Source organism: Balearica regulorum, chromosome 31 (assembly GCF_011004875.1).
Source record: "Balearica regulorum gibbericeps isolate bBalReg1 chromosome 31, bBalReg1.pri, whole genome shotgun sequence".
Taxonomy (NCBI): Eukaryota; Metazoa; Chordata; class Aves; order Gruiformes; family Gruidae; genus Balearica; species Balearica regulorum.
In genome coordinates this window covers 1,044,767-1,070,879 of record NC_046214.1, presented here as the reverse complement: position 1 = coordinate 1,070,879, position 26,113 = coordinate 1,044,767, and the positions used below count along the sequence as shown (strand labels likewise).

The 26,113-nt window shown below is 49.0% G+C and overlaps 2 protein-coding genes and 1 long non-coding RNA gene across 4 annotated transcripts; 1 reads left to right on the top strand and 2 right to left on the bottom strand.

Moving 5' to 3' along the window:
• Positions 1–1,044: 1,044 nt before the first annotated feature.
• LOC142598856 (uncharacterized) lies at positions 1,045–20,222 on the top strand. Its single transcript, XR_012832741.1, has 4 exons — positions 1,045–1,761; positions 14,424–14,544; positions 15,838–15,932; positions 20,099–20,222. It is a non-coding gene; the product is annotated as an uncharacterized LOC142598856 (long non-coding RNA).
• Positions 1,058–15,829, bottom strand: LOC104632786 (IgGFc-binding protein). Of its 2 annotated transcripts, XM_075738277.1 has the most exons (14): positions 15,710–15,829; positions 14,459–14,535; positions 12,384–13,631; positions 11,345–11,661; positions 10,345–10,675; positions 9,341–9,936; positions 7,846–8,410; positions 6,424–7,016; positions 5,614–6,187; positions 4,843–5,042; positions 3,807–4,187; positions 3,317–3,603; positions 3,119–3,151; positions 1,058–1,635 (listed from the first exon to the last, which is right to left on the bottom strand). In XM_075738277.1, the coding sequence occupies exons 2-13, from the start codon at positions 14,523–14,525 to the stop codon at positions 3,145–3,147; spliced, it is 5,166 nt and encodes a 1,721-aa protein (XP_075594392.1). In that variant the 5' UTR covers positions 14,526–14,535; positions 15,710–15,829; the 3' UTR covers positions 1,058–1,635; positions 3,119–3,144. The 2 variants fall into 2 exon arrangements, with proteins under 2 accessions (XP_075594392.1, XP_075594391.1); XM_075738276.1 differs by lacking the exon at positions 3,119–3,151.
• Positions 19,865–23,605, bottom strand: LOC142598853 (alpha-tectorin-like). Its single transcript, XM_075738281.1, has 7 exons — positions 23,546–23,605; positions 23,401–23,436; positions 22,911–23,041; positions 22,153–22,434; positions 21,041–21,178; positions 20,125–20,315; positions 19,865–20,011 (listed from the first exon to the last, which is right to left on the bottom strand). The coding sequence occupies exons 1-7, from the start codon at positions 23,580–23,582 to the stop codon at positions 20,008–20,010; spliced, it is 819 nt and encodes a 272-aa protein (XP_075594396.1). The 5' UTR covers positions 23,583–23,605; the 3' UTR covers positions 19,865–20,007.
• Positions 23,606–26,113: the final 2,508 nt, after the last annotated feature.

Here is a 26,113-nt window from a genome sequence, read left to right as displayed (position 1 = left end):
CTAATCGCTTTGCGATTTGTTCTAATTAATCGCACGGGGAATTTTCTTGTCGTCGTTGTAATTAATTGTTGCGGGATATTCCCCCGCTCGCTCCGGTCGCGTGGGATTGCACAAACATCGGAATTCTTGTGGGTTTCTCGTTTTCGAGTGAAATACTCCAGAAATCGAGCAGCTGCTAATGGAAGGAAAGTTATTTTTTGGGGGGGGGGGGGGGGGGGGGGGGGGGATAAAGTGACCTTGCATGGATTTTGCTGGGAAAAAAGGATTTTTTTTTCTTATTTTTTTCTTTTTTTTTTTTTTTTTTAACATTTCAAAGTGGGGATATTGAAATATTATATTAAATAAAGTTCCCGGAGAGAGGGACAGCGGATGCACATTGTCAACTCAACCACGTTTCTGGCTTCGACGAGCCCAAGAATTTACTTTTCGAGCGGTCAATTCTCTTTTTTTTCCCCCAAAATTGTTCGTTATTCTATAATTGATTGTAATTTCTTGGCCTGTTGCTGTCTCACCATGGGAAGACACGTTGGGTGGGTTCTTTGACCATGGGAAGACACCTTGGGTGGGTTGTTTGACCATGGGAAGACACATTGGGTTGTTTCACCATGGGAAGACACCTTGTGTGGGTTGGTTGACCATGGGAAGTCACGTTGGGTTGTTTCACGACGGGAAGACACCTTGGGTGGGTTGTATGACTGTAGGAGACATGTTGGGTGGGTTGTTTCCCCATGGGAAGACACCTTGGGTGGGTTGTTTGACCATGGGAAGACACCTTGGGTTGCTCCCCATGGGAAGACACTTTGGGTGGGTTGTTTCCCCATGGGAGACACGTTGGGTGGGTAGTTTCACCACGGGAAGACACGTTGGGTTGTTTCCCCATGGCAAATACACGGATATTTTCACCGTGGGAAACCACCCTGAGGTGTTTTCCTACGGATAAAATATTGGGGTGTTTCCCCACCAGTAGTGGAAACAGAGAAGACAATTCTCTGAAATCCCAGAAATTACAAAGAAAAAAACCAACCCCAAACCCCCACAAACCCACAAGAAAAAAACCTTCGTAAAAAGAGTTGTATTGATTTATCCAACAGCAGGCAGCATTAGACTGAAAACAGTCAATGGGAATAGTGCATTTCTGGGGGAAAATGGCCGGGATCTGGGTCTGTTGATCTTAATTTTACATTTCTTTTGGTTTGAGGTGTTTATCTCGCTTTCCTTCAGGCCACTCCAGTGCAGATGGGTCATCTTGGCTTTGGGCTTTATCTGAAGTAGATCAGGTCTTTAAAAGACCCCTTTTTTTCCTCACTGATTTGAGGCCAGATCAAGCATTTGCCCTTTTTTTTTTTTTTTTTTTTTTTTTTGCAGCTATTTGAGGCCATGCGACCCGCTGCTCTAGACGTCCGTCGTAGCTCAGTGCTGGTTTTGCTTCTGCGCTTGCAGAAACTCAACCCGAGATGCCGGTTTGGTGTGTCTAGAGGCGTGAAAACCTCTGCAGGAGTATTTACAAGAAGTGCGTGAACTGGTGCGCGCGTGCACGTGGAAACCGTCTTCTCGCGTCCGTCCTTGCGTGGTTCCACCTACTGCATAGGGTAGACGGGAGCTTCCACTTCCATCCGCACGAGGTTGGAGGCGTGGCTGAAAGAAATGAAATGCGGGCAGCCGTCAGGGTCCCCCTTTGAAGAGGAACCAACTTATCTTCCTCACCTTCATCATCGCATCCTCGCGGGGAGGCGGAAAGTTGGATCTTCCCCTTCCTGAAAGGTGAGTTTTGCTCAATGCAACCATGTTTTTATGGTCCCCGTGCATGGGAACGCGCTCAAAAAATTTCCAAGCCTGGCTGTTGCCTTACAACATTGTTGGCTTCATCTTCTACGTCGTGGATGTCGCCAAAAAAAAAAAATTGCACTTCCCTCCCCACCCGCCACCCCGTCGTTGCAACCTTGTCTGATCTCCCTCGGGACCGTCCTCGTAGCCAGCAGCAAAGGGGAAGCAAGGCTGAAACGATTGTGTTAGGGCACGTTGGGGGCATTAGATGTTGGTGCGGAGGTGCCGTGCGAGACACGCAGAGCGGCGGGAACTGCCGGGGAAGGCGGTGGAGTGAGGGCGGGCCGGTGGGTGCACAAGGGCGAGGTGTGCGGGCGAGCAAGCAGAAGGTGGAGATGGGATGACCCTTGGTGGGATCTTCATTGCCCAGCGGCGGTGGCTTTGGGGTTGCTCTATGTTCGGTAAAATGGCTCTATATTGGGCAAAACGGCTCTATATTGGGCCAAATGGCTCTATAGTAGGCCAAATAGCTGTATATTGGGCAAAATAGCTGTACACTGGGCAAAAGGGCTCTATATTGGGCAAAAGGGTTCTATATTGGGCAAGAACACCCATTATTTGGCAAAAACTGCTATATATTCAGCAAGAGGGCCCTACATTCAAGAAGATCGCTCTGTATTTGCAAGATGGCCCTATATTCGGCTAGATCGCCCTATATTCAGCAAGATCGCTCCGTATTGGGTAAGATCACCCTGTCTTTGGGATAATTGCCCCGTATTTTGGCAAAGTTGCCCTATATTTGGCAAAGTTGCCCTATATTTGGCAAAATCGCTCTGTATTCGGCAAAATCGCTCTGTATTCTGCAAGAAGGCCCTTTGTTCAGCACAATCATTCTATATTGGGCAAAATCAGCCTGTATTCAGCGAGACCATTCACTATTCAGTGAAATTGCCCTATATTCAGCAAAATTGCTGAATTTGCCTCTTTCCTCTCTGCTTCTCACGGGGACAAACCCGAGCAGCACAGCGAAGCGGAAAACATCCCGCGAGACACCACAAAACTATTTTGCAGCTTGAACCTCAGCTCAATTTTTCTTTCTGCAAAGAAAACTTTCCTGGGCATCATGATTTTGGTCAATTTTGTACAGGATGTCCTACATCGAAGCTAAGGCATTGGGTGTCTACTCTTGATAGGCGTATCTCTAAGGCTGGTCCATGCTGAGGCACCAGAAACCCCTAATTATTCCGGTAATTAATTAGGGAGGGTTGAACAAACTAAGCCTCATCCAATCACAGGGCTGCAGGAGCGTTTGTAGCGTGAGATGTGGCAGCAAAGGAGGAGAAGAGTCACTTACCAGAATAATTTCCTTGGTTTTGTGTGTCAGTCGCTGTGGATGAAACCAAAGAAGATGGAGAAGTCCTTCCCGGATGCCGCCTAGCCCAACCCGTTGGTGCCCCATGGAGGTTTTTCCCTACCCTCTTGCTTTCCCAGGCTTAAAAAAAATATCAACCCATGGTTTTGGGGGGCGGGGGTGTCTTTTGGGGTCACTCACCATCCCGAAAAATCCCTGGCTTTCCAGGCATCAACGACCTCTGCGATGCTCCTCACAACCCGGCCATCGGGCAGCTTCAGGTCATCGCTGGGGTCACCATTGAAGTTGCCGCAGGGAGCGCAGAGTCGGTTGACCAAGGTGGCCCCTACGGTCACCGTCACCTCCCCTTTGGGGCTGAAGAGCACATCCATCCCCGACGTATGGGAGATGGTGACGTTCTCCGCCACCGTGCTCAAGGAGACGGCTTTGGACACCACAGCTGGAAGGCGGGTGAAAAGACCATTCACCTACAGCAAGACAAACCACCACAAACGGGTTAAAAAGTCCCAGACTGCCCCTTGAAAGTGGTCCAGCACAAAGATATCATCGGGGTTGAACACCTAAGGGCATCGAGAGGAAGCGGAGACAAATCCCACACCAATTCCATGTCTGAATTTAATTCTTCATCTTGCTCGCCTGCAAGGGTTGTCCATGCCCCACCCTGGCTTACCCACACCTCCATGTTGTTATTCACAGTGATAAAAGCTTCTCGGAAGAAGATGAAGACGGCCACGGCGGCCGGGATGCTGTCTTCCCGGCACTCGCTGACCTCCACTACCACCTTGAACCAGTTGGGTGACTGCTCGTTGCAGAGGGCGGCCACTTTGTAGGTGCCGCTGGCGAGGAGCTTTCCTCTGGCCCCGTCAAACGTGGTCAAGAAGGCCCCCGGGGAGACCTGGCACCGACCTTCCAGCTTGACACACCGCTGCACCCCGTCCTGCGTGGCACAGGTCTCATCCGGGGGACACCGTACGTCCTCACAGACAAGTCCCCGGGATGGGTGGCAATTGCATTTTGTGGAGCAGTTGTTGGAGACGATGGTCTCACCCGCCTGGAAAGGAAAGGCTCAGAAGTTAATGCACATGGACACCATCTCTAAATTTGGGGGGGAAATTTCTCACTTTCAAGGGAGGAAGAAATCCCAGAGAGAGAAAGAAAAAAACATGAGATGGATTTGGTAGAGTTTGTGCAACTCAACGAATTAATGGCCTTTTCCCCGTGGTCCAGCAGAGCGAAATATGCATTTTAGGTTGCTACTAACTGCATTATTTTGGACACGTGGCCTTAAAACAAAGTGGCAACCCACCTCATCGAAGATTGAGTCCCCAAACCAGTTGCGTTGACTAAGTGGGACAATCGACCTCATCAAAGATGGAATCCTCCAATCCATTGCATCATCTAGATGGGACAACCCACCTCACTGAAGACTGAGACTCCAAGTTAGTGGCGTCTACTCAATGGCACAACCCAACTCATCAAAGATTGAGGCCACAAAGCAGTTGCATCATCAAGTTGGGATAACCCACCTCATTGAAGATTGAGTCTCCAAACCAGTTGCGTCCACGAGATGGAACAACCTAACCTCATCAAAGATTGAATCCCCAAACCAGTTGCATCATCCAGATGGGACAACTCACCCCACAATCCTTCCTCAACTTGATTTCCACCAAAAACACCAACGCCAAAACCTTGATGGCCAACCTCACCTTGAAATACCGTCCCCGATGCATGCAACCACACTGCTCCAGGGACACACAGGCTTCTCCATCGAAGAGGTATCCATCGTCGCACTGGCAGCCCTCGAAGCACGTCCAGCTGCACGGGGCCGGCACGGAGAGGCTGGCGCAGGTGAAGTCGCACGTACGGGTGCAGAGCTCGTAGTGGCTGTGGGGTGGGCAGGACAGGGCTGGAAAATAAGGGAGAAATACCATTATTGCCCCCCCCAAAAAAAAAAAATCATGACCATTTTTCCTGGACCCAATGGGGCATCCCCATGGCTAACGAACAGTCTTGGACATCTCTGATGGCTCCAAAAGAAGTTAAAATGACTGGATCCTGGTTTTCACGTCCAAATTAAAGCATTTGCGTATCACTAATCTCCTCAAGACAAAGCTGAATTCATTGGACACAAATATTGACGTTTTGGAGGTGGTGAGCTGAAATTTCTTTCTTCCAGGGTGTTTTTGGTGGGAAATAGGTGACTGAAGCCCCAAAATGAGGGGTTTTTTTGAGGTTTAAAAATAATTTCAGGGCTATTTGATAGATAGTTGGGGGAGTCAGGCAAAAGGCAACCTGGCGTGATATTACACAGGTCATTCGTATGTCTTCTTGGTCCAGACAGCGGAGGCGCGTTTGCCTCAAAAACAGGAGAAAAAAGCCGTGATTGCAAAATTGGGAGGGTTTTGCTGGGGAAAAATGTGGCTTTGGAGGAAAACGGGAGTTGAAGGGGCTCCATGGAGACATTCTGGAACACTTACGGCAAAAAGTGGTCGTTCTCCACCTGGCGATCTCAGCACCGGCAGCTTGGCAAGCAGCGGCGTAGGCTTGGAGGCTGTGGCACAGAACATCACGGGCACCATCAGCAGCACAGACGTCGTGGAGGCAGTGGTTGAAATACTCCACCGGGCTCACCCGTGGGTGACACAGCCTGAAAGGTCCCGCTGGGTCCCGAATGAGCCCGCAGGAATCGCTGGTGACATAGGAAGCCGTGTCGGTGGCATCGCACACGGGGCAGACCTTGCCGTTGCAGCCATCCGTGCACGCTCTGTCCTCCATCGGCATCTTCCAGGAGGTGACAAATTCCTCGGTGCTTTGTGCCAGGGACCCGCCGGGCAGCCGGAAGTCGTCACCGGGGTCCCCGTTGTAGTTACCACCCAGTCCGCACACGCGACCCCGGTAGGCGTCGGGGATGGTGACGAGGAGGTAGGTGGCCACGTTGTAGAGGAGCCGGAGACCGGCGGTGGTCTGGAGAACGATGTTGTTCCCTTCTTGGACGATCCGTAGCTTCTTGTTCTCTGTCACCAGCGGCAGCGTGTAGCGCTCCCCATCCACCTGGGACGTGCGTGTAGGATGGGGAGGGGTTTGCACACACGTGCACACCGAGGGACAGGGACATCCCGCCTTAGCGGGGGGGTGGGGGGGATTTTGCACACACCAGGAGGTTTTGCACTCCTGCGTGCACCGAGGTATTTTGCATGCACGCGCGCACCTAGGGATTTTGCACGCCCACGTGCACCACAGATTTTGCACGCCCCCGTGCACCGAGGCGGGGGACCCTCCTGACTTACCATCACCTCCCACTTCCGTCCCCTCTCCATGCTGACCGTGTAGCCGTGGATGGAGATGATCACCCTCTTCATCAGGGCCACGTTGCCCCGACCGCCCACGTCGTGCTCCAGCAGCACCGAGAAGTTCGTCAGCCGCGGTTCCGGCTTGCAGAGCCGTGCCAGGACGTAGGTGCAAGAACCCAGGAGGTCGAAGGCTCGCCCGTCGAACGTCACGTAGTGTGGGTCGCCTGACACCACCAGCCGCCCGTAGCCGGCGGGGTAGCACCCCAACACCCCATCCTCTACTCGACACTCTTCGTGGGCGCTACAGAAGACCTCCTCGCACTCCACCACCCCGTTGGCTTTACAACGGCATCTCTCCCGGCATGAGGCGTAGAAATCCTCACCCTTCTTGTAGTAGCGGTCCCGGTGCTCACAGCCACACTCACCCGCCGGCACGCACTCATCGCCACTGAGGACGAAGCCCTCGTCGCAGAAGCAGCCTTCGACGCACAGCACCGATGTGCAGTCCTCGGGGACGGTGCGGCGCCGACACGTAGCCGGGCAGCTGCTCCCGCAGAGCTCGTAGTGTGAATGACGGGGACAGGAGGGACCTGCAAGAAGCAGAGGAGAAAAACGTGAAATCCCGCTTGGATTTGCAGCCGGAAGCATCGCGGTGAATATTTCCATCATTGCACCGTGGCTTGGGGGGGGCAAATGCAACAAGTGTTGGGTGGTGGAGCATCAATATCGCGCTGGAGGGCGATGGGGATTTATTTTGCATTTCCCTTCCTTACATAAAGGAGGAACGCAGAGGGCAATACGGATTTATTTTGCTCTGTTGCATGAAGGAGGAATGAATTTTGCTTCTGGAATGAGTTGGAGGGAATTTGCCCGCATCTGTATTTACATCTAAACTCATCTTTTGGCCTCGAGGCTGTAGGGGGAGAGAATAAAATCATTTTTCTGGAAGGAATGGTTGGAAAGGGGCAGATAAATCCTATTTTTTCATCAGCCCAAAGCCTAGGGTGAAGATCCAAGCAAATCTTGAGTGGTCGACCACCAATGTCGCTCTGGAGAGCGATGGGGACTGATTTTGCGTTCCCCTTCTTTGCATCAAGGAAGAATCTGTTGGGCAACGGGGATTTATTTTGCACTGTTGCATGAAGGAAGGGATGAATTTTGCTTTGGAAACGAGTTGGAGGGAATTTCCCCACATCCATATTTGCATTTCAACTCATTGTTTGGCCTCAGGACCGTGGAGGAAGAGGATGAAGTAATTGTGTTGCAAGGAGATGTTGGAAACAGGATAAATAAACCCAAATTTGGAGGTGTTTTCTGTTTCCGTTGGCTCTAAGCAAAGCCGGGAGTGGGAGGTTGGGCTCAAAATCTTATTTTTATGGGCAAGTGCAGGTGGGGGAATCCCCTTCTGACCACGCTCACCGCAGAAGGACGGCATCCTCCACTGCTCCACGCTGACGCCGTGGCTCTGGCACTCTGTCACGTAGGCGGCGATGGCTTTGCATAAGGTGTCCCGGTGGCCTTTGTAGTGGCAGGCGTCAAAGGCGCAATCTTCGAGGAAGGGCGCGGGGTTGATGACGTCATGACAAGCCCGGAAGGGCCCCCCAGTTCTGGAGATCACCCCGCAGTAGTCGTCACCGCGGTAGGGCTTTTTCTGCTCCTCGTTGCACACCGGGCAATCCCCTACACAACCGGCTGAACAACCGGAGACGTCTCCCACCTTCCAGCTATCAGCCAGTTGGATTTCATCCGCGGCCCGTTTGCCGTCGCGGGTGATGAAGTCATCGTCGGCGTCGCGGTTGGCGTTGCCGCAGAGGCCGCAGACGGCGCCGGCGTAGGCGTCGGGGAGGATGACGCGGGCGTAGCTGTACCAGTCGAAGCTCACCCGCAAGCCGAAGGCGGTGCGGGCAAAGCCGTGGACGCCGCTGTGGTAGAGCTCGAATTGACCTTTCTGGGTGAACGGGAGCTCCACGAAGGCGCCGTTGACCTGCGGGAGGTGGTGTGGAGGGTCGGTAGTGGCACCGGGTGACAAAGGGCTCATGCAAAACACTCGAGATCTGGGTGTTTTTGCAAAAAAAAAAAAAAAGGGGGGGGGGAAGGGGGATTTTCGGCGCAAACACGACTCGGTTGAGATTCAAGCGGGTTTTGTGAAATTTCTGGGCAAATTCAGATCAGTCAAATTTAGGGTGGTTTTGGTAAAGGCTTTGCATGAGGAGAGTTTCCAGAAAACAACCAACCAAAAAAAAAAAAAAAATGCAAATCACTTGAGATTTGGGTGTTTCTGCAAAAAACCCCACCCTTTTGCCTGAAGAGGATTTCCAGGTATAGGGTTCTATATTAAGTGGAAAATATTATTGTTGAGAGAGAAAAATAAAGGAAAAGTTGTAGCTAACCCTTTTGTGCAATACTTTGGCTAAAACAAGGTGGGAGTTGAAATTTTCCCAAATTGATTGAGTCAGTTTGCAGCTGTCGGGGAGAAAGGAAATATAAACTCAGAAAACCTCATGGGAGAGAGAAAAAAAAAAAAAAAAAAAAAAAGAAGGAAGGCAAATACATCAAGCAAAGTGGATGCTTTTGAACGTGGGAGTATTTTTGCGCTTATTCATGGATATTTTTCACTTGCTTAGTTTGCCAGAGTGAAAATGGGCCGTTTCCAGCACAACATAAACAAGTTGTAGGGTTTTTTCTGGGTTTTTTTTTTTTTTTTAAAAATATGAACTTCTTTAAGTGTTTTAAAATATGATGTTTAAATCTAAACTAGCTGCTCAGGGCTCCCTCTGGAGACGGCAGACAGAAATTGATGCTTCCACAGAGGTGTGCATGAGGAAAAAAAAAAAAAAAGGAGGATTTTTTTGGGAAAACATAGCAAACAAACAGTTTAGATGCAGGTTGCACGAGGTCCTTGGCGGACACCTACCTTGACCTTGCGCGGATGCTCCTGGCTCATGCTGATGACGTTGCCGTAGACCTCCAATGTGACGGTTTTGGTGAAGGACACGGCTTTGCTGCCCCGGTTGTTGTTCTCCACCTTGACGGTGAAGGGGACCAGTTTGGGGTCCTGGGTGCAAAGGGCTGCGAACTGGTAGATGCAAGTCCCTTGGAAGTCATATCTCAACCCGTCAAAGGTGGTGTAATGAGGATCTCCCGTCCCGATGCAGGTAAAATACTTGTTCGCCTGGCAGCTGGGGACGCCGTTGACCGTGACGCATTTCTCATGGGCTTTGCAACCAGCCTTCTTGCAAGCCACCTTGCCCCCCACCTCGCATCGGCATCGGCTCTGGCAGCTCCCATCCTCCCAAAATTCCTCCCGGATCTTGTAGGAGCGACCATTGTGGAAACACCTGCAGGTCTCCACTGGGACGCATGAGTCATTGTGGAGGACAAAGCCCTTGTTGCACTGGCAGCTCGCCACGCATGGCTTGCTGCAGGACGTGGGGGCTTTGGGGTCGGCGCAGGTGGCAGGGCACGATGTCCCGCAGGCCTCAAAGTGGCTGTTTTTGGGGCATCTCTGAGCTGTGGGGATAATATTTGAGGAGAAGATCTCAAAAAAAAAAAGGGTAACACAAGGGATGAGCTAAGCACTTTCCTTAGAGGGACATCGGGCTCCTACGTTCACTCAGTTGATGTCTACAAGTGATTCAGAGTCCATGAGACACCTTGTGGGGATGGCCCTCAAGAAAAACCCTACATAATTCTGTGTGTTATGGACATCTGAAGTCAGATAAGGTGCATTTTGGGGTGATTTGACATGAAAAGAGCAACACAATCCTTCCCCGATGCCAGAGATGTTGGTTAAGTTGACGCCTACAAGCATCAACTTGGTGGGCTGGGCAGCAACTCCCAGGCACCTGCGGCCAGATCCCCATGTGGATTCCCTTCTTTGTCTCCCAAAATTCTTGAGGACCACCCATCTGAGCTTACCACAACCTGCCGTGTCCTGCAGAGTCTCCTGGTCTCCACAATCATCCTGGCAGGAAGGATCTCGCCAGCTCTCGGCCCAGTCCTCCACACCGGCAGCCTGAGTGTCATCAGAAAGTGTCATCTCGTCCTCCGTGTCCTCGTTGAAGTTGCCGCAGAGTCCACAGGTGGCCCCGAAATAGCTGCTGGGCACCGCCACCATTATGGCCCAGTCTTCATCGTAGGTCACCTGCAGCCCAAAGTCCGTTTCCAGGATGGTCCGACCCTCGTTTTGGGAGATCTGGATCTTCCCAGCTTCCAAGGTGGCTGGTAGGCTGGTGGGTTTGTTGTTGACCTTGAGGGAAAGGAGAAGACGATGGATTAAATCTCACCAGAGAGTTGCTTTGCTAACAGTTCACAACCCCAAAAAAGCAGATAGATACAATCAGAAAGAGAAATTTCTTTCAAGAAGCAGCAATTATCGGCATAAACGATAAATTTTGTCCCACGTCCTGTAGATACGCGATAGGCTTTAGCGGGAAAAGATCAAAAACCCAAATGCGTCATGGGAGAACCATCTCCTCCAAGTTCCGAGCTTAAAATGTCATTTATGTTAAGATCACTCAACTGTACGGCTGGGAGAAACCTCATCTAACCTTGTAAACTAGACTTACAGCTCGTTTAGACTCCCTTTTTATTGGTGAATCTCCATGGTTAGTGGACCCCATAGATAAATCATAAAAAGCCAGCCTCATGGCAGAGTTGCATCCTTAAAATTGCCTTTCTCTCACTGCTAAGCAAAAAACGAGCGTGGTTTAATTGGAGGCACCTCTGAAGACATCTCGAGTCGGGTACGAAACATCCTCTCCTTTGCCGCATCTTGATTTGTAACGCAAAATTTCCCAATACTCCATGGTTTTGCTGGTTCTCGTCATTTTTTAATTTCGACCTCACAACGTTTTATCCTCTTCCACTTGGTTTTGTCCAGAATAACGCTGCCACAGCCTGAAAAAAAAAACCCCACCTGGATTTTGCCTCCCTCTCCTCTCTGGATGGAGATGTTGTAGGCGTACACATAGATGTTGGTCAACCACTCCTTAAAATTGCCGTCACTCTTCTTCTCCTCCACGACGAAAGGCACCAAGGTGGGATCGTTGCCGCAATATTTGGCAATGGTGTAGGTGCAGCCACCCCGGATGTCCACGGTCATCCCGTCGAAGGTGTGGTACTGCAGGGATTGCGACCCCATGCAGGTTCCCATGTAGTCGTGCACGCACACGGCCTCTCCCTTCTCCATCTTGCACGTCTCCTTCGCCCGGCATTTCACGAGGCGGCAGGGATCTGGAAGAAATGGCACACAATTATATTTCTGGGGATGACTTTGCTGCCAGATGTGGCCTCGGGGACGGTGCGAGCGTCACCATCACCGTAGACAGTCAACCAGCACCTCCAGATCTCTAAAATATTAAAGCAGGGATTTATCCCAGCTAGGTTTAGCCTTAAGCTTAGCCTTGAACATCTGGATTGACTCACTTGAAGGCTCCTTTCATTGACTGCTTAATTATAGATGATTTATTTATAGATAAAAAATTATCCCGGGTAGGTTTAGCCACCTTAAGCTTAGACTTGACCATCTGGGTTGACTCACTTGAGGCTCCTTTCATTGATTGTTTAATTACAGATGATTTACTTATAGGTTATTCATAGATGACATATTTCTAGAAGCAATATCCTAAAATGGGCCAAAGCCATGTTGGATTAATTACCCCCTTTCAGACCTAAAAAAATAATTAATTAGCTGGTAGCCTATCCTTGTGCTACAAGAGAAAAGCTGGGTTTGGGCTGAAACCAGCTAATATTAGGTACTTCTCTAGATGCGAGCTCAGCGTTTATCAGCTTTGGGGATGGAAAGGGGATATTAGAGACACCCGGCTCGAAGGAATAAATTTCGACACCTAAAAATGTGGGGTTTTGCCTTGCATTGCACCCACGCTTTCGAGAGGGGGGAAGGAGGGAAGGGAAAAGGGGGTGAACAGAGCTGGAGGTGCCCACGGGGCACTCACCGCTGTCGCAAACGGCTGCCGACCCGTAGGCTTTTTGGTCCCGGATCCCTATGCTGAGCAACCCAAAAGGAGACGTCTTGTGTTCCACCGTATGGACGGCGAATTGATTGCCCAAACTCTGCCCGGCCCAGGAGTAATCGGTGCCCGGGACGGGCTTCCACGCGATATTTCTCAACGGTACTTTGTTGAGCATCATTCCAGACGTCTCCGAGGTCTTGGCTATCAGCAGGGCATAATTATCATAACCGTCCAAGGCGAAGATGTTATAGGAGTGGCAGTAGCTGGAGACATCTGGGATGGTCATAAAAAACGGGTCATAAGAGATGGCATCTTTATTACCGCCGTCGGCAAAAAAAATGACCTGGATTCCAGCGTTGGCAGAGAGGTACAAGGTGTTTGAGGCTTGGAGTCCATAGAACGTTGACCGGCTGGGTCGTAGCTCCCGAACGGTCTTGGTCACGCCGTGTTGAGACTCCACGCGTGTTGGCTGGGAGGTGGAGACGTAGATGATATCAGACTGAGTCTCGAAAGGCAACGGCGGCACGATGAAGGTGGTGCCCCAGCTGGAAACGGGCTGGAGCTGCTCCACCAGATGGTCGCAATTGGCAAACCTGGCCAAGCAAGTGTGGCCAGTGAAGACGGCCACGGGTTTCTGTGCCACGATCCTTGTGCCAGACATATCAGACGGGCTTTGGAGTTGGGCTGCTTGGAAAGGCTCCAGTCTGATGGGGAGCACCGAGCCTCGGGGGTAAGACCGGCCTTGATAGGTCACTGTGGCTTTGAGGTGCACGTCAACCATGGTGGGCTCATCCCAGGCGGCCACCACGAACTCGCCATAGCGGTCGGTGCCAACGTTGGGTGTCACAACGTGGTACTCCGTGCCCCAACTGTGCATGGGGTATACCACAGCTGAATCAATCGAGGTGGGTTTCTCATTGACCATCACCAAGGAGATGGCGTTGTTGGCCCTCACCACCACGGTGTTATCGAAGGTTTTACTTCCCACCATCTCTGCTTGGGGTGGGATCTTCACCAGGATGGTTTGACCTGTGGTCGCCTGCACCGTCATCCTCAAGCCTGGCTTCTTCATGGAGATGGTTACGGATGTGAAGGGTGAATAACCTGTGATGAGCAGCTTGAAGTCGCTGTTGAGGGTCTGCTGCAAACCATTTTGCATGAAGCCCACCACGAAGTCTTCCCCCAGGTGACGTGAAGCCGACGCAGAGACACTGAACAAGTAAAAAAGACCTAGGAAAGCCCAAGGAAGAGGAGAATTTGCCATCAGTGCCTTCATCATCCGTCAGGTCGGATTTGGCAACCCGAGCCAGAGATCAAGACTCAAGTTGGGCTTGAGGTGGCACCTGATTTAATCCTGGTGGCCAATGAATAGCGATTTGGTGGGATATTATTTAATAACAGCTTGAATTAACATTGATTTGATGGACTTTTGATTTAATCGACTTTTGATTTGACAAATTTTTGATTTAATGGACTTCTGATTTGATGGGTTATCAAGTTGGAGAAACAAGGTCTGTTGATTTGAACAAATATCGAAGACATTGCTTTGAAGGACTATCGATCGAGAGGATTATCAATTAGAAGAAAGAGCAATTAATTCCCTGGGCAAAAGATGAGTTTTTTGGGTGGGTTTTGTGCCGGATGGAGGAATTTGAACAGAAAAATTGGACTTTTTAAGGCATCTCCTTTTGCCTCCAAAAGGCCACAGGGAGGTGGAAACATGGACAGCCATGCTCAGAGATGATGCTGAAGGACCACGGCCGGTGTGGGGTTGCAACCAGGGGGAAAATTGCCCTATTTTTGACTATTCCCCCCCAAAATGTGTCTTGGGTGGGGTCTTTGCTCTTTGGTTTCCCCTCTACGTGTCACGGGGGGGTGGTGGGTGGTGGGTGGAATTTTCTCTCTCCTCAATCATTGCATGGGATGGGGGTGTGAAATGTGGCCTCTTGGACTGGGAAAAAAAAAAATCTTATTTTGAGGAGATTTATATTTTTTTTGGGGGGGTGGGGGTGGATTTTACAGGTTATAATGCATTTCTCCAAAATGTTTGAACTCACCCCAAAACACGACAGTCCAGACCCGCAGCGGAACATCACCTTTTCCCCGACACGGGCAGCCATCCATGGTGCTTTGGCTGCAGAAGGTAAGAAAATAATCAAATTCTCTGATTTTTTTAAAAAAAATTGCACTTGTGTTTGCCCGTGGCCCAAAATTCTGAAGTTTATTGTGCTTGCACGTCTCAAAATTCCACGTTTTATTTCACTCACACATGTCCCCAAAAAAGTGTAGTTTTGCCCTTGCGCTCATTCACAAAATAAGTGTTTTATTGCATTTGCCCCGAAAGTCTGGGTTTTTGCACTCACACATGCCCCCAAAATCTGGGTTTTTTTTTTCACAAAAATCTGTTTTTTCACACCCACACATGCCCCCCAAAATCTGTTTTTTTTTTCACAAGAGTCTGGTCTTTTGCACTCACACATGCCCCCAAAATATTTTTTTTTCCCCACAAAAGTCTGTTTTTTCGCACTCACACATGCCCCAAAAATCTATTTTTTTCACTCGTATTCATCCCCAAAGTTGCTATTTTGTTGCATTTACACCTACCCCAAAAATCTATATTTTATTGCACTTGCACCTGACCCCAAAATACGCTTTTTTGGGGCATTTATACGTGGGGCCCCCCCCATCCAGGATCCCCCATCCCATCACTTCACATCTCCATGGAAACAGACCCAGGACGAGGCATTTGGGTCCCCTCAAATTTTTACAAAATTCAAACTCTCCTCCGAGCGGATTCACTTCCCCCCCCCCTTTTTCCTCCTTTTTTTCCTTCTTTTCCCCTTTTCCCCACCTTTTTCCATTTTTCCCCCTTCCTCCCTTTTTTCCCCTTTCCTCTTTTTCCCTTTTTTCCCCTTTTCTCTCTTTTCCTTTTTTCCCCTTTCCCTCTTTTTTCCATTTCCCCCCTTTCCCCATTTTTTTCTTTTTTCCCATTTCCCTTGTTCATTTTGCCCCATTTCTCCCTTTTCCTCATTTTTCTCCCCAATTCCCCTCTTCTTTTTCTCCTTCCCCCCTTTTTCCTTTTCCCCTTTTTCCCCTTTTCCCCCTTTCCTCTCCTTTTCCCCCTTTTCCTCTCCTTTTTTCCCTTTTCTCCTCTTCTTCCCCCCAAAATTCCCTCAGAAATGGTCAAATTCAGCTGCTACCAAGAACAAACCCAGAGCTGGGGGAATATTTGAGGAATTTCCAAATCTACTTCCACATTTTTTTCTGCAAAAAAAATTATATTTATTTCTCTATATATTTCACCTTACCTGTCTCTGGTTTTTATCCGACCCCAAAAAGCTCTGTTTTGTCCTCAAATCCTTGATGCAAATGCCGAGAGCGACCCCGGGGCAACGGGTTCCTGCTCCTCCTTTTATTATATTTTTTTTGCAGAAAGATGGGGAAAAAAAAAAAAAAAAAAAGACAAACACAGACGACCCCACGGGACCGACCCACCCAGTGCTTTGACATCATTTTTGGCACAAAAAAAAGGTGAAAATGAGGAGGAAAATACTGTTTTGATTAAAGCCAGGCCAGGGATTGATGAAAAATGGTTTAAAAATCTGAATTATTAAATAGGGATTTACTTTTTTTTTGTCGGTCAGGTTGTAATTACCCCAAAATTACAAGTGGGGGGGAGGGGGACACGATGGGTGGGGACCTTTTTTTTTTAATTTTTTTTTTTTCCCAGAAATGGGGTGATTTAGTGGGGGAAAAAAAAAAAAGGAAGACTAAAAAAAAAGGAAAAAAAGGAGGAGGGAGGGTTTTTTCCGAAAAAATCCCTTTTGGGGGATGACGAATAGGGCCAAAGCGGAGGGGGAGGGTGTGAAGTTGTGTGTTGCGTGTGTGTTGCCTTGTGTCAAAGTGTGTCGTGGGGGTGTTTGTGCCACGTTGTGTGTTGTGTGTGTGTTGTGTTGTGTCAAAACGGGTTGTGGGTGCAACGTTTTTGGGGTTGTTTGTGCCAAATTGTGTGTGTGGGGGGGGTGTTGTGTTGTAGGTGTGTTTCCGGGGATGTTTGTGCCACGTTGTGTGTTGTGTGTGTGTTGTATCATGTCCGAGTGTGTTGTGGGTGTGGTTTTGGGATTGTTTGTGCCAAGTTGTGTTGTGTGATGTGTGTGTTGTGTCACGTCGGAGTATGTTGCGGGTGCAATGTTTTGGGTGTGTTAGTGCCAAGTTGTGTGTGTTGTGTCAAAGGGTGTTGTGGGTGTGGTTTCAGGGGTGTTTGTGCCACCTTGTGTGTTGTGTGTGTGTTATATCATGTCCGAGTGTGTTGTGGGTGTGGTTTTGGGGCTGTTTGTGCCACCTTGTGTGTTGTGTGTGTGTTGTGTTCTGTCGAAGGGTGTTATGGGTGTGTTTCTGGGGTTGTTTGTGCCAAGTTGTGTTGTGTGTGTTGTGTCACATCGGAGTATGTTGCGGGTGCAACGCTTTGCGGGTGTTTGTGCCAAGCTGTGTGTGTTGTGTCAAAGTGTGTTGTGGGTGTGGTTTTGGGGCTGTTTGTGCCACATTGTGTGTTGTGTGTGTGTTGTGTTGTGTCGAAGGGTGTTGTGGGGGTGTTTCTGGGGGGGGTGTTTGTGCCAAATTGTGTGTCATGTGTGTGTTGTGTTGTGTCAAAGGGTGTTGTGGGGGTGTTTGTGGGGGTGTTTGTGCCAAATTGTGTGTTGTGTGTGTGTGTCAGACGTGTTGTGGGTGTGTTTTGGGGGTGTTTGTGCCAAGTCGTGTGTTGTGTGTGTTGTATCATGTCTGTGTGCATTGTGGGTGTGTTTTTGGGGGGGGGGGTGTTTGTGCCAAATTGTGTGTCGTGTGTGTTTTGGGTTGTGTCGAAGGGTGTTGTGGGTGTGTTTCTGGGGTTGTTTGTGCCAAGTTGTGTTGTGTGTGTGTTGTGTCACATCGGAGTGTGTTGCAGGTGCAGTGTTTTGCAGGTGTTTGTGCCAAGCTGTGTGTGTTGTGTCAAAGTGTGTTGTGGGTGTGGTTTTGCAACTTTTGTGCCAAATTGTGTGTTGTGGGTGTGTTGTGCTGTGTGAGACGTGTTGTGGGTGTGGTTTTGGGGCTGTTTGTGCCACATTGTGTGTTGTGTGTGTGTTGTGTTGTGTCGAAGGGTGTTGTGGGTGTGTTTCTGGGGGGTGTTTGTGCCAAATTGTGTGTCATGTGTGTGTTGTGTTGTGTCAAAGGGTGTTGTGGGGGTGTTTGTGGGGGTGTTTGTGCCAAATTGTGTGTTGTGTGGGTGTGTTTTGGGGGTGTTGTGGGTGTGTTTTGGGGGTGTTTGTGCCAAGTCGTGTGTTGTGTGTGTTGTATCATGTCTGTGTGTGTTGTGGGTGTGTTTTTGGGGGGATGTTTGTGCCAAATTGTGTCTCGTGTGTGTGTTGTGTCGAAGGGTGTTGTGGGTGTGTTTCTGGGGTTGTTTGTGCCAAGTTGTGTTGTGTGTTGTGTGTGTTGTGTCACATCGGAGTGTGTTGCGGGTGCAATGTTTTGGGGGTGTTTGTGCCAAGTTGTGTGTGTTGTGTCAAAACATGTAGTGGGTGTGTTTCTGGGGTTGGTTGTGTCATGTTGTGTGTTGTGTGTGTGTTGTGTTGTGTCAAAGCATGTTGTGGGTGTGGTTTTGGGGCTGTTTGTGCCACATTGTGCATTGAGCGTTGTTGCACACGTGTTGTGTTGCACCTACGTGTTGCGTGTCATGCACATTGTATGCACACCTAGAGTGTGTCGAGTGGTGTGTTGCACGTGCGTTGTGTGTTACGTGTTGTGTGTTGCACACCTTGGGTGCACACTTAGAATGTGTTGAGTGTGGTGGTGGGTGTTGTGTTGCACTTGCATGGTGTGCAAATGTGTGTTGTGCACATGTGTGCACACCTAGTGTGCGTTGAGCGTTGTGTTGCACACGCGTGGTGTGCAAATGTGTCGCACATTGTGTGTGCAGATGTGTCGCACACCTAGTGTGTGTTGAGTGTTGTTGCACCTGTGTGTTGTGTTGTACACGTGTTGTGCACACGTGTGCACACCTAACGTGTTGGCTGTTGGTTTGTTGCACACACGTGTTGTGTTGCACACACGTGTGTTGTGTGCACGCCTAGTGGGCATTGACTGTTGTGTTCCATACACGTGTGGGGTTGCACGCGTGTCTTGCGTGGCGTGCAAATGTGTGTTGTGCGCAGTAGTGTGGACCGTGCCGTGTGCACGCGTGTCGTGCTGCGCACGCCAGCGCGTTGTGCGTGTGCCGAGTGCGCGTGCGCACTCCGCACGCGTGCCATTCGCGTGTTGTGTGCTGTGCACGCCAGTGTGCTGTGCGTTACGTGTTGCACGGTGCGTGTTTGTGCTCATTGCCACGTGCAAAAACACTTTCTCTTTAGGGAAAAAAAATCTTTTTTAGGGGAAAAAATGCCTCTTTAGGGGAAAAAAAAAATCCCAATTTGTGGGTTTTAGGTGTTTTTTTTCCTGTAAAATTTGTATTTTTTCCTCTAAATTGGTCGCTTGGGCTCTTGGCACAACCCCGACCTCACACCCCTGCAGGAAAATGCCCATAAATGGGGAAAAAAAAATCAGGGATTATTAAAAAGAAAAGAGAGCCAGGGTATTTGGAAATATTTTTTTGGCATTTTCTGCAAAAGAGGGACTGAAAAAAAAAATCATAAACGCATGACATAAAGTACAAGAAATTGTTAATGCGTGCTCAGATTGCAAAAAAAAATCGTAGATTTGTGTTCGTAGAAGGCAAAAATTGATAAATTCATGCACACAGAGGGCAAAAATTATAAATTTGTGCACATAGAAGGAAAAAAATCATAAATTTGTGCTCATGGAGGGCAAAATTTGATACATTTATGCACACAGAGGGCAAAATTTATAAATTTTCCACATAGAAGGAAAAAAAATCATAAATCTGTGCATGCTGAAGGCAAAACTTCATAAATTCGTACATATAGACTAAAGAAAAATCATAAATTCACACATGGGGGCAAAAAAAAATTCATAAATATATGCACAGAGAGTGAAAACCAGAATAAATTCATCCATGGAGGGCAATAAATCCTAAATTTGTGCACACAGACATGAAAAAACTAATAAATTCACGCAGAGAGGCGTAAAAAAAATCATAAATTTGTGCCCATAGAGTGCAAAAAAATCACCAAGTCATGAAGAGGCGGGTGAAAAAATTAATAAATTTGTGCCCACAGAGGGTAAAATTCGTAAATGCGTGTATGGTGTACCGAAAAAAAATCATAAATTTATGGATATAGAGGGCAATAAATCATAAATTTGGGTATATAAACACACACAAAAATATATTTGTCGATGCAGAAGGCAAAAAAAAAGGTAAATTCATGCACAAAGAGGCAAAAAATTTGATGAATTCATGGAAATCTAGACCAAACCCACCTACAAGCCCATGGAGACACGTGAGAAATGAAGAAGACGCCGGAGCCGCGATGTCTCGGCTGCAATTTTATTGCTCTGGTAGAGGTTGATGCATCTCGTCGTATGACCTCATCCTACGCGTGTGATGAGGGGACAATGGGGACAATGGGGACAATGGGGACTATGGGGATGGTCCCTCTTCTCCATCCGCCTTGGTTTATCTGCGAGAAGAAACCAAGAACTCAAGAGAAGGAAACATTTTTCCAAACAATTCTCAATTCTCCCTCTTTTTTTTTTTTTTTTATTAGGTTTCCACCTCAAAAATCGAACTTACAACCAGCAGTTGTTGCTGTTGGCGACCTTGGGTACCTCGGTGGGGACCCCCGTCACCTTAAAATCATCCACCTGGAAGACCCAACGGCCCGGGACGTTGACATTGGAGGTCTTGGTGATGTTGATGATGGCTTCGGTCTCGGAACCGGGGATGTTGTAGAAGTGGGTGTCATCTCCGCTGTTGAAGCCAGCCTGGAAATGAGGCCAAAATGGAGGATTCAGAGGGTTAACCCCACCCAAGGGATTAATGGCATGGGACAACCTCCTACTGGTGGTGGTGGTGTCCCTCAAAAAGGTTATGGGCCAACCTCCTACCTTGGACATTGTTCTCACCAAAAAATGTTGTGAGAGAACCTCCTACCTTGGACAATATTGTCACCAAAAAATGTCGTGGGCCAGCCTCCTACCTATGGTGAACCTGATGTCATCCCAAAAAACATTACAGGTCCTACCTTCAGCAAACCTGCCATTGTCCTCCCAAAAATGTCACGGGCCAATCTCTGACCTTTGTCATCATTGTCCCCAGAAGATGGGATGGGACAACCTTCTACCATGAGCAAATCTGGTGTTTTCCCCGCAAAAACATTGTGGGCCACCATCCTACCTTTGGCATTGTTGTCCCCCCCCAAAACGGTACAGGCCAACTTGCAGCCTTGGATGAACCTGGTGTTGTCCCCAAAAAACCCATTATGGGCCAAACTATCTTTGGAATTGCATTCTACCAAAAGAAAAAAAAAAAATTATGGGCCAAAGTCCTACCTTCAGCATTGTTTTCTCCAAAAATATTGTGGGACAAAGTCCTACCTTCGGCAAACCTGGTGTTGTCCCAAAAAAACCCATTACTGGTCAAACGTCCTCTCCCATTCCTCAACTCCCTTCGTCCCGTTTCCCTCTGGTCATCCTTCAGCCCTACGTACGTGGGCCGGGGTGCCTCCAAGACCTGTTTCGGGGTCACCATCGCTTGCCGTTCCCGTAGTCCACTGGATATCCCAATAATTGAGGATGATGAAGGACGTCTTGGTGTTGGTGGCCAGAATAGCTTGGAAGGTGTTGCCCTGCGAAAAGGAAGGAGGACGTGACACCATCAGTGGTGGGATGAGCAGGTAAGGATGGGATTTAGCCCTAAGGGTTGCACACAGGTGTAAACTCCTTGCCTGTAGCTGTGCAAGGAAGCCATCTTGGTCAGGCATGGCCCATCCAGGTTGGTTTTTTTGGTGTCTACCTTCAGACAAGTACTTTTGGTGCTCTACCACAGCCTCTTTCTCTGCACGAGGTGGCCAGAAGAACAGTGTAGTGGGAAAACTAGCTTTCAACACAGAAAATTAATTGGGGAGTAAAGATTTGGGTGCAACACCTGCATGTCAGCACCTAGGGATGGTTGAGGAGCTCCACGGGGTTTTGCTTACCCATCCAGGGCTGGCAGGTAGGGCAGAGGGACCAGAAGATACACACTCACCTCAAATGTCACTTGTCATTTGTGACAAAGGTCACAAATGTCATAAAGGCAAATGAATGGGTGGCAAAGAGCAATGGATGGGTCATAAAGGTCAACGAATGGCTCGTGAAGGCCAGGAACGGAACGTGAAGGCCAAGGAGGAGGTTGCAAAGGCCATCGAATAGATTGTAAGGCCAACAAATGGGTCGTGAGGCCAACAAATGGGTCATGAGACCAACAAAGAAGTTGTGAAGGCCAACGAGTGGGTCACGAAGGCCAACGAGTGGGTCACGAAGGCCAATGAGAGGAATGTGAGGCCAACGAATGGGTCATAAGGACGATGAGTGGGTCATGAGCACCAACGAGTGGGTTGTAAGGCCAACACCTGGGTTGGGAAGACCAAGAAATTGAGCACCTGCAGGTTTTGGCTTGTCTCGGCCCTCAAATTGATGATGGATTTGAGGCCGTGATTCGGTTTTGCTCTCCAAAATGCATTTGCCCGTGGCCACGCACTCGGTCTCTTCACCGAGTCAGGGTGGGAGAAATTAATTTCCATGTGCGTGACCTCATCTGGCCTTCAAGTCACGACCTTACCTTATTGGTGGTGGAGCCGTAGTAGGCCACGTGGTCCCAGGTGGCCACAAAACCCCATGTGGCGGTGAAGGGGATCTCAGGAAAGTACTGGTTGATGTCCTTGGTGATGCGTTCCAGCAGCGCCGGGTCAGTGATCTCTCGGTAGAAGACGTCCCCTCCCAGAACGTTGTTCACATCCCCCCAGTACGGGGCCACGAAGGGGCGTCCGTCGGCCAGTGGGAAGGGTTCGGGGGTGTATTGGTGTACCCGGATGCCAAAGGAAATCACACCATTGTTGTTCACCTGCAAAAGACACCGGGTCAACCCCCGATGTGACGGCAACCTGTGTTGGAAGCCCTACCACGGGGTCAACACCTTGACTTGGTACCCTGGAGATGGACGTGGGATGCAGATGTGGTCTATTACTGACTTCTGCATCTCTACCATCATGTTGGAGATGTTTAGGTTACTATTGCATCTACAGATCTATCAAAACGAGGGTGGTGGGACCCTAAACTTGACCATGGACCTCCCAACCACTGCTCCAGAAGGGTGTAGGTCTCCTCCCAAGACCCACCAGCCATAGGAAGATGTTTTGATGCACCAGAAAAAAACCCCTCATATTAAGGCAACCAGGTCAATCCCATGGTTGGGTGGCTTTTGTTGAGGGGGCAAGAGACAAAATGGACTGAAAAAGGGAGAAAAAAACCCCAAAAAAGGGGAGGAAATCGGAAAATGGAGAGACACGCAAGGAAGACGTGGAATTTTGGCTCACGTACGTAAAGAGTTTGGTGCTTTTTGCCGTAGAAGGTGAAGGGCACGGCGATGGGGATCTGCTTTGACGTCCCGTCATCAAGTTTAGGGTTCTTATGGTCATGCTGGTCCAAACCGTAGGGGTAGAGCAAGGATGCTGCAAGAAGACAAAAGTTGAGGTACTGGGGGACCACCCAATCCCCCAAATCTCGTGCATTTTGGGGTGAAACCTGCCGGATTTGGGATTCCTGATTTTAAATGGAGCCTCTTTGCCTTGGGTTACCTAAAAATGGGGTTGACTTCTTATCGGTGTCCAACGGTTTGGGGTGAAACCGGGGGGTGTGTATGTGAACCGGCCCGTGGGAATCGCACATAGATTTGAGGACAAACAGTGCGAAAAAAGAACATCCGATTTCCGTATACCCACGGCGTGGCCGCTCCCTTCCCGCTTCCCAAATTAAAGCAGAAACAATCTCATTTTTGGGTGGAAATCCCGGGTATTCGCGCAAGACTCACCTTTTTCTCGCTCTGGTTGGACGTTCATCACAGCTCCTGGAGAAGAGACGGGAGGAAATATTAACCCAGGAGCAACCATCGCCCGGGCTTTTTCCATCTAGCAGCATCCTCCAAAATGTTTTCTTTACTTTTTTTTTTAACCTACCTAACATCAGGAACAGGAAAGCGAAAGAAAACTTCATCCCAGCTCCTGCAAAATCATAAAAATTCTGTAAAAATAATAATAAAAAAATCCAAACCCACCCCTGATAAACTGATGAAACAACCTGACGATGCTCTGGAGGCGAAAGATTTCTCATTAAAATACCAACCGGGTTCTTTTCACGGTATTTTTGTCCCAAGGTGCAATGGGAATGAATTCATTTTGATTTTTTTTTTTTAAAAAAAAAGCATTTCCTGATCAGGAAAATTTTTATTTTCATTATTGACCGAAAGCTGAGAGCAAAAAAAAAAAAAAATCAGATTTCCCCGAGGGTTTTTTAACCCTTTACTCGTCCTATTTTGTTCCAGAACTCAGGGGCTCCTGCCTATGAGTATTCCCCCCCTTCCCCGGAGCAAAGCTAGGCATAAATTAGAGGAATTTTGGTGAAAAAAAAAAAAAAAAAAGTTGAAAAAAAAAAGTTGAAACTGAGGCAGGATGGAGGATGCACGATGTGAGGAGCAAACTCCAAATCCAGAGCGGCGCAATCCTCCTTTGCACCCAACCGGGTGCTTTTTTGGGGAGAATTTCTCCACGATTCACGTGATTTTTTAAGCCGTTCGAAGCGAATTCACGCAACTTAAGCGATTTAAAGAGAGAGAAATGAAGAAAAAGTCTTACCTCGTGTCCGTGTCCCGATTTCCCCCCGGGGAAAGGCAAGAAGAGAAGAAAAGAGGCACCGAAAGGAGCTCAGCCACCAAGAAAATGAATTTTCGGTTGCATCCTGCTCCTTCTTTTAACATGCAGCTCCCCCCTCCACGATGGGGGGGGGGAAAAAAAAATCCTTAAAAAAAAAATAATTATAAGCACAGTGGAATCTGCCAACTTTCTGCCCGTCAAGGCGACGCGGATCTGTAATCCCTCAGCGTCTCCGAAAAGGCAAATGTCAGGACATGGGAGATATTTGGCATTTCTCCACGATTTTTTAATATCCTAGATAAGGTTTTTGGCAAGGAGAGGTGGCAGATGCGGGGTGGGTGTGGAGTTCTCAGGAATTCCCGCATGGGATTTATTTATTTTTTTTTCTTATTAATCTCAGGGAAAAAAAAAAAATATATATATTTTTCTGATTAATATATTTTTCTCATTAATCTCAAGAAAAAAAAAAAAGGAAAAAAAAAACCCCACGTTTTCGCCCATCACCACCCGAGGTGAGGTAGCGAACGAGGGGTCGCAGGGTAAAAACGTGATGCGAGCGCGTCGTTTCCAGCAGTTTGATGAAATTTGGAGGGGGGGGGGGGAACACACGGACCCCAGAGGTGGTGGGGGGAGGAGGAGGAGGAAAAGCCTCGGAAGGATGTTGGGGTGCAGCTGGGGACGTCGTGTGTGGGGCGAGATTTATTCGGCCGGAGGCGTTTGTAAGAGGAAAGAAAGATGAAATGATGGTGGTAGGGATGGTTGTGGGTCCTGCACCCATCGCAATGTCCCCTGTGGGTCCTGCACCCATCGAAACATCCCATGTGGGTCCTGCACCCATCGCGATGTTCCTTGTGGGGCTGCACCGATTGCAATGTCCCCTGTGGGTCCTGCACCCATCAAAACATCCCATGTGGGTCCCACACCCATCATGATGTTCCTTGTGGGTCCTGCACCCATCGCAATGTCACCTGTGGGTCCTACACACATCGCAACATCCTCTTGGATCCTACACCCGTTGTGACATCGCCTGTGGGTCCTACACCCATCAAAACGTCCCATGTGGGTCCTGCACCCATCACAATGTTCCTTGTGGGTCCTGCAGCCATTGCAACGTCCCCTGTGGGTCCTGCACCCATTGCAACATCTCCTATGGATCCTGCACCCATGACGATGTTCCCTGTGGGTCCTGCACCCATCACAAATTCGCTGTGGGTCCTGCACCCATTGTAACGTCCCCTGTGGGTCCTACGCCCATCGAAACATCCCATGTGTGTCCTGCACCCATCATGATGTTCTTTGTGGGTCCTGCACCCATCGCAATGTTCCTTGTGGGTCCTGCACCCATCGCAAATTCCCTGTGGGTCCTGCACCCATTGCAACATCACCTGTGGGTCCTACACCCATCACAACATCGTGTGTGGATCCTGCACCCATCACAATGTTCTCTGTGGGTCCTACAGGCATCGCAACTTCCCTGTGGGTCCTGCACCCATCCCAACGTCCCCTGTGGGTCCTACACCCATCCCAATGTCCTCAGCAGACTTTTTCGCAAGGAAAACATTGCAGGTGAAGGAAACCAGATGCACATTTTTCACATCCTGACTCCACCACGTGCACCAGGAACTCCCAATTCTTAGGAACCCTGGAGGTGGTTTCGCAACTTGACCTGCTGGGGCCGTGCCAGGACCCGGTGGCCCCAACCCTTTTTGTAATATTCTGCTGAATTAGCTGAAATCAGCCCTTTTCAGAGCCAATTCCTTCATCTGTTGGTCCCGGGGGGAGCTCTGTGGAGAGCTTCTCAAGAAAAACCAGATAAGCCTCATTCGGTTATAAAAAGGGAGGTTTTTGGGACCAACACTGCAGTGGTTGTTGGGT